The following is a 21,369-nucleotide window of genomic DNA, read 5'->3' on the forward strand; positions in this document are numbered from 1 at the left end:
GATCCTCTGCTTCTCTAGAATCTGCTGCCTGGGGCTTTCATCCTACCACGGCACTTACAGTCAGCAGCCAGGGTGCCTCTCCCTTAGGCTTCCATTCCTTTAAACAAAGCTTCTCAGCCTGGAGCCAATTTCCTTCCAGGGATGTGACAACCAGTACTTGGGGTTGTTACACTGGAGGAGAAACAAATAGCTCTCACCAGGGATTAGACGGAGTGCAGCTTAGAAACTCTCCCACTGCAAGAAGCACTTACATCCTCAACATGATTTCCTGCCACCCAAGCATTTCTGATACTGAGACTGAGAAGCACTTCACACGGAAATGCCCCCAACTTCCCTTTCCTTGAAGATCTTTGATTACAGCTTGTCATTGTATTCTGTAATGACACACTGTCCCTCACTGCACTAGAAGCTTCCGGATGGACTGTGCTTTATTTAATTCCTGGTCTCCAGTATTGATCATGGAATTTGAATGAAATATTGAGTTGATTAAAATATTAAATCAAGGGCAGCACCTTGACTTAACAAAACTTATTCTCTGCCTTAAATGCCTGATACACTGTGAGCTGGCTGAAGGAGCTGTCTATAGTGGGAGAAAGGATAAAAATACTGAAAGAAGTACAAGATTCATGAGAAGGTGAAAACATCTGTAGATGTTGAGACACTTGTTCTTTGCTTTGGGAGTATGGCCGTGGGGCCATTGTGAGTGGAAAGGAGGGGGAAAGCCTAAAAATATTTAGATTCTATTACAATTTCTAGAAATCACAATTAGGTTGGGTGAGGAGGTAAAGAAGACATAAAGAAGGTTGGTAAAAGGCGGGTGTAAAACCTAAGGCTAAATTTACTTTATTTTTAATGCATTTATGTATCTGTCACATTTGGCTGTGCTGGGGGTAAGGACATGCACTGTGGGGTTTCGTGTCCCACAAGCAAACTATGTTCTTGGAGCCACCTTCTCCTCATCACTAAAAGGGAATGTTAAAGGAAACACAATCCCTGATTATATTTGGGATAGTAAATATATTACAAAGTCAAATTGAAGAGATGATCTCCTAAGGAAATAAAGAGAAAACCCTAGAGGCATGAAAGGTGACTATGACATTTTGGCAGTGACTCAATTTTTCCATCTTAGTCTAGCATTCAATTTACTCTTATTTGAGTAATAGGTCATATCTTAGAATCTTCAGAATCACTTAAAATAAAGTTTTATGAAATTCCAAAGGAGCTTCAGATGTTCTCTTTGACCTTGTACTCCACTTCTCTTCTTCAGGGGGACTTTTAAATAAAATTGTGGGTCGTACCTGTTCCACTTACAGAGAAACCCATAAATCCACTTGCATTTCATGCTGGGGTGCCTCATGTCCATCACTTCGATTTGCCTAATTTCTCTTCTGATGCACATGGCACTGGGGCAAGCAGGCAGTGTACTCCTATAACCAGATCAACTCTCTCTTCTCAGTTTTTCTGAATCCACTTGGTCACCTATGCAAGGGGTCTAGTTTTTAAATCAAAGAATGTTAGATCACAGGATGGAGGTTTCTTGTAATGTGTGCCCTGTCTGTGTGTGGGGACATGCAGGCCACAGTTCAGATGCCCACTGCCAAGTCTCTGTCCTTACAAACAGCGCCTTGGCGAGGTTCTCCCAGGGCACGGGGGCTTTGCCTCCCTCTGGAATCCACTCAGCCACATCAAAGCAAGCCTCCCTGTCAGATTCTGTTCCAGTTCTAGCTCCAATATGTGGAAGGATAAAGTTGTTAGATATTCTACAATCTGGAGTTAAGAGAAAAATCCAGTTTTCGGGTGGAAAATGTGGCTTTCTGCCCAGGCTGCAGTTTACCAGATAAAGCACTCCTTCCATTCACCTTCCAATTAAGACATAACCCAGCAAACAGTTAGGTACAAAGTTTTTTAATTGACATAGTAAGAAACATGTTTTTTTCTCTTTGTTACAAAAGGACTAAGTGGTTCTGAAAGCAAGAGTTGAGCCCACTGGTGGTGGGACAGCAACCCTGGGCTTTACGTGGGTGCTGGCAGCAGCCCTGACTGGCTGATGGAGGAAGGCCCAGGGCCTGCCGCGTCCGGACACTAGGCCTACGATACGTAAATGTATTTACATGTATATCTTTAAAAAAAGGATTACACATTTTATTTTTAAAATTCTAAAAAAGGTGGGAAAAAACAAAGTTGTTTTTATCTTACATGTCAGCATGATACGCAACAGTAAGTGTCAGAAGACATCGTTCTGCCAGGTCAGAACACAGGACGCCTGGCCACAGGACAGCAAGCTTAGACTCGCTCCCAACAATGGCCGGGCCAGTGAGCGCAGCCTCAAGCTCAGACCGGACACACCAAGTGGCCCTTGTATCCACAAGAGTAACATAAAATAAGGCACATACATCTCCGGAAGCAAAACTCAGTAGCTCAAGAGGGTGAGCCAACGTGTGAGGCGCTGGGGCAGTCTAGATCGTTCTTTAGAAAAGAAACAAAATGGTTCGACAAAAACACTTTTAACACAGATCTTAAAACGAAAGTACCATAACACAGATCTGAAACAGACGTACCATGTATGAATCCTCATTTACAAGGGAGGCTGTGACACTTAGCACACTTTCCCCTAACTGCAAAGTCAGAGGAGCAGGGGAAGGTGGAGACAGGGAATAGGAGGTGTGACATCCATAGAGTTCCATATTCGGACAGCACACTGCTCAGTCTCCTCAAAGACAGATCACTGAACCCCCAAAAGAATACATGTTCTTCTCTCTTTTGGAGGGGGGCAAACCAACTGTGCTCAGGAGTTACTCCGGGCTCTACTCTGAGAGATCACTCCTGAAGGGGCTCGTGGGACTGTATGGGGCACTGGGGATTGAACCCTGATCAGAGGCGTGGAAGGCAAGCACTCTACCTGATATACTATGGCTCCAGTCCCTACTTTCTTCTTTCTTTTCTCCTCTTCTCCAACCTTCTAAGATTTGCAGAGAAGATGCTAAGCATGAAGCTGAAGTGTCTCTTGCAAATCAAAAGGTAGTAGTAACAAAACTATAATGCATAAAGAAAGAGCAGAAAAAGGCGGCGACCTCAAGCATTGCCTGAAACCAAAGAAAAAGGCAGGGTACAAGACGACCGTGTGCGGGTCCAGACCACCATTCATTCTCCCATGAAGGACATGGGGGCCAGGTCCCAAATGGCTTCTCCCAGGAAAGGAGCCTGCCAGAGAGGCAGGTATGACTGTGCCGAACCACAAGAGCACACCTGGGAGAACAGGATAGGGAGACTTGCAGATTTGTGAGGAAAATGAGTTTCGGGGAATGGTCATGGGTTTTTTTCAAAACTGGCCCACTTATTTGGGAAACAGAAAAAAACTAACTTTTTTTTTAAGCTGGAAAATGGTAGATTGACCCTGCTAAGCACATCTCAGCAAGTGTTTTTGGCTTTGGGGGCTGTTACAAAGCGAGTGAACCTTTTGATATAAAGAAGAGGTTCCCACACTTATTTGGTTAACTGCCCATTCAGAAAACTGGAAATCTACCGTCTTTAAGGAAACAAACAGAAAGTGCCCCAGTCCCATCCAAGGCTATTGTTACTCTCTTGGATGGTTCCAGTGGCCTCTGGGGAGAGGGAAAGTGCCACCCAAGGGGAAATGTGGATTGAAAAGAAGCTGCTCTGTGTGTGTGTGTGTGTGTGTGTGCGTGTGTGTGTGTGTGTGTTTGTGGTGGTTGGGAACAGTGGGGATGCTGGGGATGGGGAAGGAGCATCTCAGCATTCCTCTGATGACCCATCAACCTGAAAGCAAACCCAACTGTCTTTACCTCAAGGTCCCAAAGGACCAATTTACATCAATGCTGAGGCTCTTGGTCCAAATGAAATAATATGGACATAGAACAATGGGCTGATCCCAACAGCATTGCTATTTCCTAGTATTTTACTTTACCTAACTGTATCTTTCTAATAAGTGGCAGAGATAATGTTAGGGGGTGGGGTGAAGTAGGGAAGCCACATGATTGCTCATAAATCATTTTGGATAAATCCAACTCCAGGGCCAAGGGAACAGAGTATAGCAGAAAGTCTGACATGTTAATATTTTAATAGAATGACTATCTTTAAGTATAAAATGTTGGGTGATCCATAACTCTGTGCACATGTAGTATGTCTTTCTTGTCTAGCAACTGCACATGAGAAGTAGCTGCACTTTTAAAATCTGCAAATGTTTTAATTCAAAACAAAAGTACAGATGTTAGTCCACGTTAAGGACTAACTGCACAGAGCATAAAATTATTTAACTGAGGCAGCAGTGAATGGTTAGAATGTAAAAACCCAAGAAGGCATTCACAAAGCTAGCAAGCACCGTCTCACATGTTTAAATACTGGGAGTGGCAAAAGCAATTTATTTCAAATGGATGTGAGCATTCCCTTTTATAACTAAGTTTTATAAATCCCTGAAAATAGGGTGCTTAGAATAAAAGTACTCCTTCACTATAGTAGAATTAATAGAGGTAAATGACATGGTTGCCTGTGGGATTGTTTAAATACTCATATACTTCGAACTATATATAATCAATTTTCAGTTACCTAGGATAATGGGGAAAGAGATAGAACTAATCAACAAATATAGAAGCTCACATATATCCCCAAGACTACTGCTACCCAATGCTGCGACCTACAGTCTAAGCACCTCCTTGAGAATGGATGAGAGAATGTCATCTGAGTGCCGGGGCTGACCACGGGAGGTTGGGAGATAACAGAACTAACCAGAGAGGCATGGCCATCCCCAGCTGGTGATGGACAGAAAGATGGGTGAGCCCCAGCTGTGAGTGAGCCTTTTCATTTGCAAGAGTCCTTAGTTTCCAGCTGTGTGCAGCCATGGGAGGGGGCCTGAACTAAATAGGGTGTGGGGATCAGGGGTCAGTGTGTCAACACCAACATCTGGGCCAGGCTCTGTGCACCCACAGGAGACTTAATCATAACCCACTTATCCATAGTCTGGTTCTCATGCCCCATTTGGGAGTTAAAAGAAACAAAAACTCAAAAGAGCAAAGCATGCCGGGCCTTTGTGAATGAACATCTAGGAGTTGTAAGAGCGACCCCCGGGTCACCAGCACACCAACTCGTGCTTCCTTCAAGAAAAGGAGGGGCCGCTCTGTCCACTCAGCCCTCCTGAGGACAAAGGGCTCGAAAACAGGGGGCAGACTCAGGGTGTCCAAAGCAGAGGGTATTTCAGTTAGCAATACTGATTCAAATGAAATGGAAGACAGTTTCTCCCTAGAATACTTTAGGGTTTTTCAGAGTCCTTTTCCATAAAAGGAATATACTTGAAACACATCCCAGGTAGGTGAGATGAGATTGCTAAATTACACAGAGACGGATACCCAAACCTCTGAGTCCGTCCCCATCTCCCCATCTCCCTTGGCTGCCGCTCAGCAGTCCTCTGCCCCCGCCGCCTACTGCATCACTGCAAGGAATTTGCTTTCTTCCGCCAGGGAGGTCAGCAGAGAGCTCATGTCCCCGATGGCCATGTTGGTGGCACTCACGGCCAGTGCGGGCAGTGGCAGGGCCAGGCGGGGCGTGGTGAGGCGGGAGGAGCTGTGCGGGCGGTTCTGAATGAGACTCGGGCTCAGGGCTCCCGACATCAGGCTGGCATGGTCCCCGTCGTCGATGATGGCCTCAAAGTCGATCTGCACCCCTTCCAGGTCGTGGCTGTCCAGGCCGTCAACGGTGCTGGTCACCTGGTTAGCACCCGGGGACAGCAGCTCGGCGCTCTCAGAGCTGCTCCCCTCTAGCAGGCAGCTGGTTTCCGAGACGCAGAAGGAAGCAGCCTTCGTGTCCTGTTCACAGAAGCCCTCGGCCTGGCCGTAGAACTGCCCAGAGTAGCCCTGCAGGCCCGGGCAGCGCGGCAGGGCTGCTGCTGGCGCCTCCGTCTTCATGCTGCTCACCCTGCAGGGCTGACCAGGGTCGCCAAGGGACAGGCCAGCCCTGGGCCCGGTCTGCCGCCAGCTGCTTCCGTAGCCCACACACGGCTGGTAGGCCCTGGATGCGGCCCAGCCCGAGAGATGGCTGCTCACACTGGCCAGGCCGGGCAGGCCACCGTCTGGGCCTGGGTAGGTGCCAGTGAGGGAGGTGGCAGCGATCTGCCCGAGCCCCGGGGGCCCGGCCCGGCCCACACCCTGCTGCAGGGCCCCCTCGTACCCGTGTACCGGGGCAGTGGGTGGCATCAGGGTGCTGTTCAGCGGGGCTCCGAGTGGGCGGCCAGCGGGGGCCTGGCCGGGCATTTGCACGGGTACGCTGCTGGGGCTGCACTGGGGCTCGGCGGCGGCCAGGTCGGCGCTGCCTGAGCTGACCTCATTCCACTGGATGGGCAGCTCGGGCTTGCCAGCAGCCAGGCCCTGGGCGTGCAGGAAGTGCAGCACGTCGTCTGGTAGCAGGTCGGCGTCCGCAGGACCAGTGTCTGCGGGCCCAGGTCGGGGCAGCAGGCCAGGATCCAGGGGCCCGGGACAGGACAGCGCAGGGTCCAGGGGCCCGGGTCGGGGCAGCAGGCCGGTGTCCAGTGGCCCGGGTCGAGGCAGCAGGCCGGTGTCCAGAGGCCCAGGGCGGGGCAGCATGCCGGTGTCCAGGGGCCCGGGGAAGGACAGCGCGGGGTCCAGGGGCCCGGGGCGGGGCAGCGCGGGGTCCAGGGGGCCGCGCGCTGGGTCGCTGGCCCTCCTGGCGGGGCGCACGGGGCGTCGGGCTGGGCCGTGGCCGCCGTCGCTGCGGCGGCGCGCTGGGGGCGCGGGAGGCGCGGGGCCGCGGTCCAGCAGGCTCAGGCGGGCCAGCGGAGGCAGCGGCGTGGGCGGGGGCCCGCCAGTGGCTGCAGCGTAGCTGGCCCGGAGGCGGTAGCGCTGCGCAGGCGTGAGGCCGAGCGGTCCGGCCGGCGCGTCCCCCTGGCTGGCTGCACTGGACCTGCGCGATGCGTCCGTGGAGATGGGGTCGTAGGAGTCGGCGGCGCTGGCGCGGGGTCGCCCAGCCGGGGACGCGGCACTGGACCTGCGGCTGGAGAAGCAGGGCGAGATGCCCGAGGAGCGGCGGCTGCTCAGGTAGGCCGAGCTGGCCGTGCTGCCGCTGCTGTCCCGGCGGCTGCCCGCGCCCAGCGCCGTCATGTCCACGCCAGGCAGCGCGCTGCAGCCGCCTCCTGGAAGGGGGCCTGCGGGTGGAGAGCGGGGTTAGGGCCCGGCCAGACAGCGCCCAGCGCCACTGAGGGAGGGGACCGGCCCGCACCCCGACGCTCCCGACCGCTCCAGCCCGGGGATTCTGCTCTGGCCCGGCCTACCCAGGAGGACCCGCCACCAGACCCCGCCCCGGGACAAGACTCGAACCTCCAGGCCCCGCCCCGGGAAGTGACTAGCCCCCATGACTCAGCCCCGGAAGTTCCTGCCTTCCTCCAGTCCCCACCCCGGGAGGACCCGTCCCCCCAGATGCAGTCCTGGGAAGGGACTCGCCCCGCCCCAGACCCCGCCCCGGGAAGGAACTCATCCCCATAGACCTCACTCCGGGAAGGGACTCGTCCCCCGAGACTCAGCCCCAGGAGGACCCGTCCCCCAGACCCCACCCCGGGAAGGGACTCGCCCCCCACCCCCAGACCCTGCCCCGGGAGGGGATCCGCCCCCTAGACCCGGGACACCACCCCACTCCGCCCGTGATGGTCCTCCAGGCCAGGACCTCCTGGGCAGGGGGCGGCCCTCGGCCTCACCCTGGCAGAGGAAGGCCTTGGAAAGGTACTGGCAGCGTGGGGGGACGGGAGACCCTGCGAGGACAGGCGGCCGGGAACTCACCACTTCCGATGAGAGGAGTGACCGCAGGGGCTCTTGGGGGGGGGACGGGGTTCAGTCGTGGAAGTATTCCATTCACTTGTTTAAGTCTGTCTAGTTTGACGTGCTCCATCCACTTGGTCCCGGCCGGGTTTCTCCTGGCCTGCAGGGCGAGGGCCGCGGTCGCCGTGGAAATGGTCGAGTCCATGATTGGGCTGTCGTCCAGGGCGCCGAGGTCTCCCACCCCGCCCTCCTCGGTCAGAGGAAGCTCGAGCCCACTGTTGGGATAGTTGCTGATGGGGGACTGTTGGCTGCTGCATGAAGACTGAGCACCAGGGCTCGGCTGAGATGTCTGCGGGGTGAGGGAGAGGAGAGGAGTTATCTGAAGGCAGTGGAAATTAGAAGGCAGGACCAAGAGCAGATGCAGGGGAGGCCTGCAGAACGTCTGATAGGTCAATGAGAAGATGCTCTGGTGAGTGGATGGGGCCTCTGTGGTCACAGAGACACATGATGGGCACCCAGGTAGGTGCACAGTGGGAGAGGGGTGCCGTGTGTGGCGCTGGCCACGGCATCTGTCCCAAAGGCCAGTTCTGTGGCACCGCTCAGTTTCCTTCCCCCTTGCCCAGCTTTCCTCTCAGGGCAGCTCACTCAGCCCCTCTAAGCCAGTTAACCTATCTATGAAACGGGTACAATTTATTTCTGTTGGGGTCTGTCAGGGAATGAAGTGTGAATCCTGGAGAGCATTCACACTATAAAAAAACAGGTGGTTCCTAGGAACTGACTGGCTCTGAGCATTGGCCGCAGTCAGCACCCTGGGGAGCACTGGTCTTCATGGCTAAAGCCACCATGGGATGTGCTACTACAAAGGCAGTCTTGGAAGGTAACGCTGTGACAACACAGCTCCTGCTGTCCCCCAGAGTGCACTGCCACAGTCACCATCACTGACCAGTGACCTGGTGTAGGGTACCCAGTGTTCTACTCAAGGGGTCAGGCTAACTAACTCCTAACCCCAACCCGACCTAGCCCTGGATACTGAACCAGATGGAACTGGACCCTCGTGCTGCTGTGTCTGTCTCTGTGGCAGAACCCTCCCCTCTGTCACCCTGCAGCCAGGCCTGCTGGATGGACTCCTGGATGTGTGGACAGGTCGCCACCCCTGTGTCCTGCAGCAAGGATTAGTCTGCACAATCTACAACTGTTCCACCCAAAATCCCACACTGTCCTGGATGAAAAAGATAAGAAAAGTGACATTCGTAGAAGTTTAGTGATTGTCCAAAGCCAGAAAGCCAACATGTGAAGAGCTGAGTCCCAGCGGGCATTGCACCCCTCTATCTGCAGCAGCTCCCCCAGGGCTGCTTCAAAAGCTGGGACCTGGCAGCCACCCCAAGAATGTTCTGGGCTGAACGGTGCCATCAGGAGGGCCTGGGCCATGTGGGGTTCTCTGGGAACCTATGTGGCTTTCTGGGAGACAGAACAACACCTTCTGGTGAGGACCACATGAAAGTTTATGTTCGTCCTGGGCAACCAAGCAGAGTCTTAAATTTTAGAGACACAATGTTGGTCATGAGTTTATAATGCCTACATTCACTTTTTTTTTTTTTTTTACTTCAACAGAGTCTTGGTGAGCCAGACTCCCTCAAGATTCTTGGAGCTACCCCAGCTTTGGCTGTCTTTTGCTGTTGGGTCTCCAAATCAGGGTGCATGTGTGTTATGAGAATAATCGGTATATTTTGTGTACACATGCAGATACAGATACACTTGTATGGGCATAGGAGGAGGCACAGATGCATCCAATTAGAAAACACCTTAAAGGAGCTCAAACAATTCAGAGAGATTCAACTGAAGACAATGAGTATAATCCAATTCTCTCTCAAGAAGGCGGGGCTTAGCTGGCCTAAGAATGAGTTACACTAATCAGTATAAAAATTGGGGATTTAGTCTGAGAACATCTGCTTGGTCGGCCCCATTGTGATTTACTATGAAAACCTAGACAAGTAATACAATGACTTTCACCAACTAACTTCACATTTCCACATGCTAAATGCTCAAAACACATTGTTTCTATGTTTGAGACATTTCTGAGTGATCACTACTAAAGATATCACAAAGCACAAAAACTTTATGAATAAAAGTTAAATGTTAATATGAAGACAAATCAAACAAAAAAACAGAGAAACTAAAATTCCCTCACCTTATTACCCACTGTCCTTAGGAAGTGAGAACAAGACATTTAGGCGCATTCATTACACAGAAGAGGTGTTGGATTAATAAGAAAAAAGAAGAAAGAATTTAATTTATAGCATAGTGATCAAATCAAAGATAAAATTTTAAATAAATATTAATTTTAAAGAAATATTGATTTTAAATAATAATATATCTTAAGAAAGAATGTAGACATAAAGTATGTTAATATTTATGAATATATCTACCCATAGTCATATGTGTGTCCAAATAGGTACATAATATTGTACTAATTTGTGCAATTTATCAACCTCAGAGAATCTGTTTTCTCACCTGGAAAGATTGGGGCCCAATCTCATTCACTATTGTCACTTCCAGGCATCTTCCCATGATTTGATTACTTTGTGAAATAATCCACATGTTACCCTATGTCACTGAGTCAAACAAATTTGCTTCATTTCTGATTAATTTTTTTTGTTTAAATAATGCATATTTGAGGAAATCTCCATCTTGAGCTGGAGATGTACATCAAGAGAATAAGAGATTCTGGGTTCTTGGGAATGAACAAAAATCATTGCCTTTCAATGATACTATCTAGTAGACCACAAATTAACTTTTGTTGTCTCAGTAAACTCCTGAGGACAAACTGTTTATGCCGATGGACCTAATTTTAGAAGACAGATATGTGATCCAGAAAAATAAAACATAGAATAAAGTTCATGAATTGATTAATTTTAAAATATTATGACCAGACACTTGGCATATGTATGTTTGTGTGTGCATTTGTATATATGTATGTATATATACACATATATATGCATACACATTCTACTAAGGAGTTTTTAAAAGCAAAATATAGCTACCCAATGATAAATAGTAATTCATTTTCATAGCACTGACTGAACCTAAGTCTTAAGAAGTTTAAGAGTTCAAAAGCAAACGTTATACTTCATCAAAATGCTGCTTCCCACCCGCCAATGCTTGAGTTCTGCTGGTGCTACTTCTCACCCATGTGTATTCCTGCACAATCAAGAAATTCACTCCCAAATTTGTAATATGTACATTTAACTGCCAAAACTTTTCTCATTATATAAAGATTTCCTTTAACTGAGTGTATATTTGTCTGCCTTATCACTTCTATGCTTCCCAAATCCTGAGCATGTAGCTTGTATGTGGTCCATTCATTCTATTCTCTGAAGAATGCCAGGCTGGAGCCCAACACATCCTGCAGAGCTGGATTCATTATACATAAAGCTCATTACACATCATACATTGTACGCAAATGTACTGAATCTCCCTAATAGCTACTTTTTTTTTTCATTCTTGTGGTTTCCTTTTGGGAATTAAAAAAATTACATGTGATAGCACACACCTGAACTGTGAAAGCAGCAGTGACAGCAGCACAATCCTTGCATCCTATACATCTCCAAACCATAAATATTTTTTTGACATCTTTCAAATTCCTCCCTTCTCTCCGGCTCTTTGTACAGGCACCACCGAGGAACTGGTCTACCATCCCTCAGCCCAACTGGCAATGGAGCTGTCTTTTCTAAGCCATTTGCTATGGCCACCATTGCTTAGGACACAGAGTCCTTATCTCCACCCACTCGGACACCGACCTCGCACTGCCCCCAGTTTGTGACTGACAGCCAGCCAGAGCTCTGAGCTCAACGACACCTTTGGTTGCCCACTTCCAAGCCAGCATGCAGAAACTGTCCTGAGCACTTGTGGCATTTCTCTTCTGAATTTCTCTCTTATGCAAACTTCATGAAAAAACCCAGAGCACTCAGCCAGAAATATCTGTCTGGGAGTGGTCTGTGTGTCACTGACTGCACCTTCTTAAGAGAACAGAGAAAGGGACTTATCTAGTTTGGGGTCCCCAAGCAAAACATAGCAAATAGTCCAGAAAGAGCAAATGAACAGTTTTCTGCATTACAGACTCACTCCGAAGATGCACTCATCTTTCTACTGCCACAGAGTGACCTGGCTTTAGAGCAGTTCTCGAGTCAGCCAGGAAACCATACTGACACGCCAAGTTGTCTAGGGACCTGCTGAGGGCCTCGGAAGGAAAGTGAATGCCATACCATTGGCTTCTCCGCCTTGACAGCTTTCACCTGCAGGCATTCTTCCCGCTTTGAGGTAGTGTTGCTGAGGTCCTTCTCCCCAAGGGTTCCCTGAGTCTGCCGGCCAGGAGACCTGGACTGTGAGTGGCTGCCGGGATCTCGTGGTGGCGGGGGCCGAGGATGGATGTCTCCACGCTGCTTCTTGGTGACATGAGCCTCGGGGCCATGCACCGTCTTCACGTGTTTGCGGAGGGAGCTCGGGTCTGTGTAGCGCTTGGTGCAGCCTGGGATCTTGCACACATACGGCTTCTGCCCAGTAACATAGGAAGAAAGAGATTTATTTGTTTTTTTAATGAAAGTCATTAACAGTTCTTCCTGCCTACTCATTAGACTTTGACTTCTTTCTGCTTTGGGGCCAACCCCAGCTGTGCTCAAAGTTTATTCCCGATGCTGTGCTCGAGGTTCGGTCTTGGTGCTCGTGGGGGACCTTTGTGCAGTATTGGGGATCTGATATGTCACTGCATACCAGGAATGTGCCTTAGCTCCTACATTATCTCTCCAGTCCAAGATCTTTGCTGTTTTCAAAGCACTTTCATAAGGTACTGTAGTGCTCAAATAGTGATAAAGATTTAATAATGGCCATTGTGAACACTGAACAGAGTCCAATAAATTATTATTTTAGAAAATGCTTAGAGAGAGTCAGTAGTATGCAAACTGCCATGTTATCCTTAGGAATTCTGTGCCTGAGAAGATGTATTTTTATGCTGTGGTACATGCTCAGTCCACATTTGTATGAGGATGATAATGGCAAAGCTGGTGAGGTTGAGAAGACCCCCATGGTTTACCCTCCATGATCATGCCTGTCAGGAGTGCTATCATGAAGGAATTTCTTATTGCATCCTGGATCTCGAATCTAATCTCACTACCCACTTTGAAATGTGCCCTTCACTACACTACAGACATGATAAAAACAGCTGTCCACAGCCTTTCTCCATGTGTGCTCTGAAATGGCCATGTTCAGGTATCAAATTATCCAGAAAACTTCAGATTTTCAAATTAACAAATGTGAGGTCAGAGAGACAATATGGCAGGTAGGGCGTCTGCCTTGCACTTGGCTGACCCGGGTTCAATTCCAGGCAGCCCATATGGTCCCCCAAGCACTGCCAGAGTAATTCCTTAACAGAGCCAGGAGTAAGGTCTGAGAACTGCCCGGTATGACCCCAAAGCAAAGGAAAACCACACACACACACACACACACACACACACACACACACACACACATAATGAATGTGCTCACTTTCAAACTGAAAGTGTATGATAATGTGGTGCTGGGAACTAGACGGACTCATCTAAACTGTTTCTGAGTTTATGCTATTAAGGTCTATAAATTGTTTCTTGCTATTATAATCTCCTGGTGAGCAAGGCTAGAGAGAGAAGTCATTCAAAGTTATTTGAATGTTTATAAATGAATATTTACTCAAATCATAGAATGGCTAGTATTTACTTTTACATGACTAAAAGCTGCACTGTGATTATTTACTTGGTTTGAAATATAATATATTCATGAATGCTTTGTGTAGGTATACATGTTAACATCAAATATAGCAGAAGATGAGCTATTAGATAAGCAATAGTCATGAAAAGAATGACTATTTTTTCAATCTAGTTGAAACAAAGCCCCAGCATGTAGAATGCATGTGTCTAAAAGGTGCTTTTTTACACAGTCTAAGAACCGTTGGAGTGCTCCCTAAATGATAAAATGTCCTAATGTAGTGAAGCAAAGAATCCAAAATTATCCTGAGACACACTGCCTACAACCCTGGATTCTTCTGGGTGGAATTCATTTCCATTATCTATGAATGCCTTCTTTCAGGAGCTCATGTGATTTTCAGCATATTGCATCAAATTCTATGCATTAGGGACAGAAGAGCTTCGGCGATTAGAGCTATTACCGCATAGTACTGAGATGGGCCCTGTGCTTGCTCACCACTCCTGCCCTATGGTGACAAGCTGTGGCATGAGCAAGGGGGCTGGGATGTCAGCAGTTGTGGGCAGGAAGGCATGAGGGGGGAGGAGACAAAATCAGGGCAGCATTACATGGTCCAAAATCCATTTTGGACAGGCATGTGTCATAACCTCATAAACATAGTCATGTGTCTATGAGGTTATCCTGGACATTGAGACATAGCTAAGAAAGGAATAAGTCTAGGAAAGGTCATGAGGCCCCAGGTTCCCAGAGACAACCACACACAAGTGCTAGCGTGTGAACATGCATGAGAAGTTCTCACTTAATATCATAACAGGGTATAAGGAAAACAAAAGCAGATTGTTGACTACTATCATTTTATTCAACATCAGATTGAATTTTCTTTTATCAATAACGTAACAAAATAGTACTGAATGAAATGAACCCTCTGCTTATATATTATCCACAGCAAAACACACAATAGCTAAGCCTTGGGAAACATTACTTTACAAAAATATATATTGATTCAATCAAATAATTGGATCCCCAAGTTTTGTTGTGATCAATGATAGAAATGAAATACAATTGTATGGAAAGATAAGTATTGTCAAGTTCATTGAATATTGTCAGTCTTATTGAGATACCCATGTTTCCGATTTTGGAAATTCAACTCTTTGAACTCACTAAATAGATACTTTGTGAAAGCAACTGATACTTTTTTACTTAACTTTGTAGAATTTATCTAAATGATTTTTAAGTAAGAATTTAATGATCAGAAAGAAAGAGACAGACATAGAAAGATTGCACTCATATGTGGAATATAAAGTAGCAGAGAGGCACAAGTTTGCAATGATGCAATTTCTGGCAGAAATTTCTCTGGACTTAGTTACTAAAATAGAAAAATCCAAAACCGTGTGGCCACTATTGCGATGACTTTTATTTGGGATGACTTTATTTTGTTAAAGGATTGAGATTTACAGTTATTCATAATTGGGTTTATATATGCAAAATTCCGGCACAGATTCCCACCTTCAGTATCAATGTCCTTCCATCAGTGTCCTCAGGCACCGCCCACCCCCACCCTCTAAGTCTGCATCTTCACAGGAACCTTTGAGAGCTTGGTTGTTGAAGTCTGGGTCTCATGATTTCAGTGCTGTTGACTCTGGTTTGGGTACTTAGCTCTGTCATTCCCTGCTGCCACCACTGTGCCTGGATCCGCTGCCCCCGCCCTGTCCCCTGGTGCTTCTCATCCGTCTCTTTTTCCTCCTTTGAGCACAGACTGTCATAAGCCCTTTTTTTCTGAAGGTGTGGGGGAACTCTGGTGTTGCTAGAATTAGCAGCTCAATGCTCAGGTCTGGCACAGCCAGTGCCCCAGTCCAGCAGTGCTCAGGGGCATCAGGGCTAGCCCTACTGTGAAGTAGTTCCAGAGGCCAGGGCTACATCTGGCAGTGTTTAGGGGCACCATCTGGTGCTGGTGCAAAGGATCAAACTCAGGGTTGATACGATAGAAGTGTGCAATGGTGCCTGTGCTGTCTCACCATCAACCCCTTGCTAATCTCTCACTCGCTCAGAGAAGACCTTACACAGGAGCCCAAGGATGAGCCAGACCTCAGAGAGGCAGGAAGGTGTAGATAGACACACTTTTATAAAATGCATGTAGAATGGGTAATACGTCTCAGGAAATGTGTGGGTACGATGATCTACAAACAACAGCAATAGGAACCACATTAGATCATGAAGCTTAAATGACTGGCTAGAAACCATTCTGGGATTCTTGAGAACAGCTCCTGAGATCCTTTTGGAATTTGGAATGTCTGGAAATCATCTCTAGTTAAAACTAGCTGCTCTGTAAACGTCTTTTTTGATCGAACGCATTTGAAGATACCACCTGGAGCAAGCGAAATAAAGTGGCTGTCTTTGCAGGAAGCTGTCAGCAGCTGCCAACATGCTGCTTCTGAATCCATCTCCTGCGCGGACCCAGGCTACTGCAAGCAGAGCCAAGCCACGAATCCCAGCCTAAAGGCTTCCACGTTTGGCCGGCAGGTGGCAGCTCTATGCAACATGAACCTGGCAGCCCAGGCTCGGGAAAGCTCCTTGCTCTCATCACCCTCCTGACCTGACTCTACCTTCACCTGCAGATCAGTGTTCATTCATACTGGCAATGAGCAGGACAAGAGGTGAGGGAGGGGTCTCTGCTCTGGGCCCCAAAAGTCTGTAGGGCCCAGGAACTTACCTCGTTCGAATGTGTTCTGTTCTGGTGCTTGGCACGATCCGAGGCATTAGAGAAAGCCTTGTTGCAGCCTTCATGCTCACAGACATATGGTTTCTCTCCAGTGTGGGATCTCAAGTGCGTTTTCAAGTTTTCTAGTCTCGAGTAGGCCTTTGTGCAACCTTCAAACTGAGGAGAGCAGGTAAACCTGGATTACTGAATACAATGACAGCTTACACCCAACACTCCAACTTGACGGAAGACTGATGTTTCAAGGGTCAGCAGCTTTTTAAAACTGAGGAACAAAAGTCCACTAAACTGCATTCACTGGGATTCAGATAGGGCTCAGGACCCTTGAAGAGAAACCATTATCAGAGCTAGTTTAAGTCCTGGAGTTGTGTGTGTGTGTATGTGTGTGCTCAAACAGACCACTCACTGCGGACAAAGGATTTCATGATCTCCTTGAATTCCCAGTGATTTCAGATTCAGCACAAAGTCCATTACTATGGCTCTGTATTCATACAAAGACACAGAATCTGAGCATGTTTGTAAAGAGTCTTTAAGATGCAAAGTGGGGACCAGCCATGCCCAGGGTGGCTCTTGAGTGAATGCTGGGGGAAAGAAAAACTCTAAAGCCATGTGGGCTGACCTTATGCAGCTCTTCCCGCAAGCCCTCGGGTGAGAGGGATGTGCGTGGTGGACAGGTATGATGACCGGCACTGCCCTGTCTAAGGGCCCTGGCAGGCCCCTCTGCACACAGCAGCTGAATGCCACGTGGGACTCAACATGGACATTCTTTAAGCTGAAAAAGCATTTTCCTAGAAATATGTCCTTTCTATTCGTGCATATTTAATATATTTGAAAAACATGAATTTTTTTTAAATATTGTGGCCAGGGATATAGTATAGCAGGGACTGTGCTTGCCTTGACGACAAGAAAATCTTGGTTTGCTCTGTGGAACCCCACATTGTCCCTAAGACGCCTCAGGAGAGAGTCCAGAGTGCAGAGTCAGAGTATGCACTGCTGGGTGGGGGCCCAAAACAAAACAAAAACTGTGTGTTTTGATTTGGTTTGCGGGGGTGGTACCTGGCGGTGCTCAGGGTTCTCTCCTGACTGCACTTGGAAAGTCACTCCTTGTAGGGCTCAGGGGACCATTCGAGGTGCTGGGTATTGAACTCTTCTTGGTCCCAGGTACAGCAGATGCCCTGCCCTGCCTGCTATACTACTGCTCTCGCTCCCAAATTTGTTTTAAAATTCAAATATTATCTACAAATATGGCTGTCATTCTATTCCAGTTCCTTTTCTTTCTTTTGTTTTGGTTTACTTTCTGTTAGTGTCCAAGGGTGCCTCCCGCAGGCCAAGCAAGGGCCTTCCAGCCATCTCCTGGGCTTCTGAATTAAATGAAGTTTTGAACATCGGGGCTTGGTTGCTCTGGATACAACTCTAAAGTTGTCCAGGGGGAGTTAAGGCTAGTTGAGCAGAGATTTAGGGTCTCAGCTCTCCACAGCGGGCATGGCGCTGCTGGGGCTCTCAGGCACTGCTGCCCCCCACCGGGCATCCATCTCTTCAGGACTACCTGCTGGCCTGCCCTCCCCTTCAGGGGCCTCTCAGAGCCTGTCCACTCCCCACCAGGCCCTCCAGATGCCCCGCATGTGCCCAATGGAAGCCTGGGCTGCCCCTGCAGGCCCTGACTACCAGGCACACACAGGGCATGGGTGTGTGGCTTCTCCCCGCCTGCCCGCCCGCCACCGGGCACGCACAGTGCATTTGTGGGGCTTCTCCCCCGTGTGTCTCCGCATATGCACCACCAGCATGTACTGCGCTTTGAAGGGCTTCTGCTCTCTCGAGCACTCCAGCCACCGGCACACGAACTCCTTTTTCTCTCCGTGGATATGGTCGTTATTTATATGCTGCAGAATGGACAAAGAGAGAGAAATGAAAAGAAAATACATTATTCATTTCTGAAGGCAACAGAAATGCAAAAAGTTCCCAACTTTTAAAATGAAATACTTTGTGTGTTTGTGTTGTTTTGTTTTGGGGCCACACCCGGTGATGCTCAGGGCTTCCTCCTGACTGTACGAGGGATCAATCCTTGGGGGTCTCAGGACCCTATGGGATGTTGGAGATTGAACATGGATTGGCCATGTGCAAGGCTAACACCCACCCACTGTACCTCACTCCAGACCCTAAAATACACTTTTATACTTTTATAGGCTTATTCAGATTTTCTTTAATTTTTCTTAATTCCCTTTGCTTCACCCTTGCTAAATTGTATATCTGTAGGATTTATCCACTTCACATGAATTCTAAAATATATTAGCATAGAATGACTCATACTATTAATTTTTAATTTATATATCCGTCAAAACAAAGGTGCCTTTTGAAAACATATTTTAGCGATTTTTTACAGTTTTGTGGAATTTTACTACATCTTGATTCAGCTGTATCTGTGTAAGTGTCACCATCTCCACAATCATAAAAAGATCTCTCCCATATGTGAGATGGAATAAAACACAGTAGGGGAACAGGAAGTCAAAAGAGAGTCTCTCTGCAGAATTGATGGAGGCAGGTGAATGGAGGGCAGATGGGAGAGGGGTGATCCTCGGGATCATGGTGGAGGGCCTGGATTCAGGTGGTGGGAGGGAACCATACCCCCCATGAAGCTATCCTTATCTGCACTAAATCATGGTATCTCAGTAAAAACAACGTGGGGGGGCAGTGTCAGAACTTAAATTCTAAATATTACACTGACTTTATTATATTACAGATCACTGTGTTCTAGTTAGTATTTTTCTTGAGTGATTTTTGCTTTGTGTATGTGTGCTTTCTAACTATTTCGAGGAAGCCGGGTATCCCATAAAAAGTGTAGGAAAGGGCAACTAGAGAGCAAAACAGCATGCCCAACGTCCTCTCTGGGCCATTGCTATTCTTCATCTAACAAGGGGGAGTCAAGTCTACTTTGCCAAACTTTTCCAGGTCTTACACACTCTGACCTGGCTTAGGCGCAAAAAGAGAATGAACACACATATACACATACTCACACACACTCACATTCACAAACCCATATACTCACACACACTCATTTACTCATTTAACCACACACTCATACACACACTCAGACACTCATAAACTCATGCACACATACTCACACTCATGCACATATAGTCATATACTCACACTCTTTCACAGACATCACATACACAGACACATGCATTCACACACTCACATACGCATATCATCAGGAGCATAAAGCCCCAAAGCACGTTTCCCATCAACAGTTAGTTCTGACTGGTAGGATTTCTACTTGATGAGCATCATAGAGGAAGGGAGTTTGAAGACGAGGACTAAGCGACCACACGTGAATGTCTGCGTCTCATCTCTTGGACAAAATATCAAGGAATAGAGTAGCTCATTTCTAAGGTGCTTTCCATCTCTTTAAGCCTGTTAATTTGGTTTTGAAATGTATATGAATTTTCCTTTTATTTCCTGTGGATTCAAAGAATGCTTCTGACATAGTTATCTGGATTCACTGCCCTCCAGTAGGAAACCTAGAAAAATCTCTCACAGCACCAGAGGAAGCCAGACGTCTTGATTTCGACCAAGTTTTAAGTTAAAGTAAATTGAGTATTTGACCTAAGGGTCACATAATAGATTTTGGAGGAAATTTGGTTTTGTGGCCACGGTGCATTTTGTATATGCTTTAATATAAATGAGGCTTTTGCAGTACTTTCTCAGTCTTCAGAACACACCACTGAGTAGTATGCACAGGGGGAGGACACTCCCGTCTTGTCCCTGGCCAGGTAGCAGGGAGAGAGGTTTGCCCATTTGTCTCTTTCTGTTTGTGGGTCACACTCAACAGAGCTTGGGGAAGATGCTCGGGAGAAAGCAGTGTCAGGAACTGAGCCAGGGGCCCTGCTTGAGCTTCTGCACTCTGCCTGGCCGATACTCAGACTCCCAAGTGAGCTGTTTCTGGGGGCCAGGACAGCCTGCCACATGGACACCACTGGGAGCTAAATGCTTTCGGAGGAAGTCATGAAGCCGCCGTGCATGCACGGCACGTGTGCAGAGGACAGCTGAAGGGATGGGCCATTTCGCCTCACTGCCCTGGCCCCAGGTTCTGTCCCACTGGCAGAGCCATTGTGACTCCTGGTGCCACTGCAGTGTGGGAGGGGTCTGACACTGCAGCCCAGAGAGCAGCTCCAAGGGCGACATCCAATCCTCATGAGAGCAGCAGCCAAGAAAGCCACACTAGAGACAATCCCCAGGGCACTCGGGAGTCGGCCCCAGAAGAGAACCAAGGTGACACCCAACGCATAGGGAGGGAGAGAAGAGGCCACAGGACAAGAACGGCCATAGCTGCATGCAGACACACGGGGTCCTGTGGGAGTCCCTCACTCTGGAAAGAGAGCATCTTCCGCCGGTCGTGCTAGTGCACGGGAGCCGGGAGGAGACAGGCTTTGCACAGGGCTGCGTGTAATCTCTACCTAAACCCATGGGCACTCCACTAGGATTCTAGAATTTCTCCTCAACGATCACACAAAACCACTCCACTAAATTTGCTCTTGGGCTAAATTTGGAGTTTTGTCTGGGGAGAGGCCTGAGTAAAACTTCAGAGATACCAGTCCTGGGTGTGGAGGCAAGCGTTTCCATGCCAGGGACTAAGGATCACACCTTTCAGTGTGCAGGGTTTGTGTGGGCTGGGCTGCTGGCCTAGCACAAACCTTATGCGCCAGTATTCTGAGCTGCATCCCTCCTCCAAATTAAATTCAGAACTTATACGTTTTCTACTTAGAAATAAATATTAGGACTTTGGATTAATATGCACAAAAGGCAAAGGAAGAACGGAGGGAAGGCTCTGCCCCACTTATCAGCAAAGATATGCAAATCAAAATAGTGAGATATCACCTCACACCGGTGAGGTTTGCACACTCAAGAACAAAAGAACCAGTGCTGGTGGGGATACAGGGAAAAGTAATACCCACTCAGTACTGATGGGAATGTCAACTGGTTCAACCTCATGAAAAATACTACGCATATTTCTAAAGAAACTGGAAATTGAGTTCCCGCACAATGCAAGATTGTCAGTTCTCAGCACCCCAAAACACTATTTTGAAAAAATAGTGTGTCCCTATGCTCGTGGCAGCTATAGTCACAATAGCAAAGATTTGGAAACAATCC

The 21,369-nt window shown here is 48.0% G+C and overlaps 1 protein-coding gene across 6 annotated transcripts in view; it reads right to left on the reverse strand.

Annotated features, from left to right (window-relative positions):
• Positions 1-1,903: 1,903 nt before the first annotated feature.
• The window catches only part of GLI3 (GLI family zinc finger 3), a 292,704-nt gene continuing 273,238 nt past the window's right edge, over positions 1,904-21,369 (reverse strand). For all 6 annotated transcript variants that reach the window (XM_055144085.1, XM_055144113.1, XM_055144079.1 and 3 more), the window contains 5 exons: positions 17,952-18,101; positions 16,216-16,380; positions 12,038-12,325; positions 7,797-8,124; positions 1,904-7,168 (listed from right to left, as the gene is read on the reverse strand). In XM_055144085.1, coding sequence (XP_055000060.1) covers positions 5,433-7,168; positions 7,797-8,124; positions 12,038-12,325; positions 16,216-16,380; positions 17,952-18,101 — 2,667 coding nt within the window. In that variant the 3' untranslated portion in view covers positions 1,904-5,432. The remainder of the gene's footprint in view (positions 7,169-7,796; positions 8,125-12,037; positions 12,326-16,215; positions 16,381-17,951; positions 18,102-21,369) is intronic.

The sequence above is a fragment of the Sorex araneus genome, chromosome 1 (assembly GCF_027595985.1).
Source record: "Sorex araneus isolate mSorAra2 chromosome 1, mSorAra2.pri, whole genome shotgun sequence".
NCBI lineage: Eukaryota > Metazoa > Chordata > Mammalia > Eulipotyphla > Soricidae > Sorex > Sorex araneus.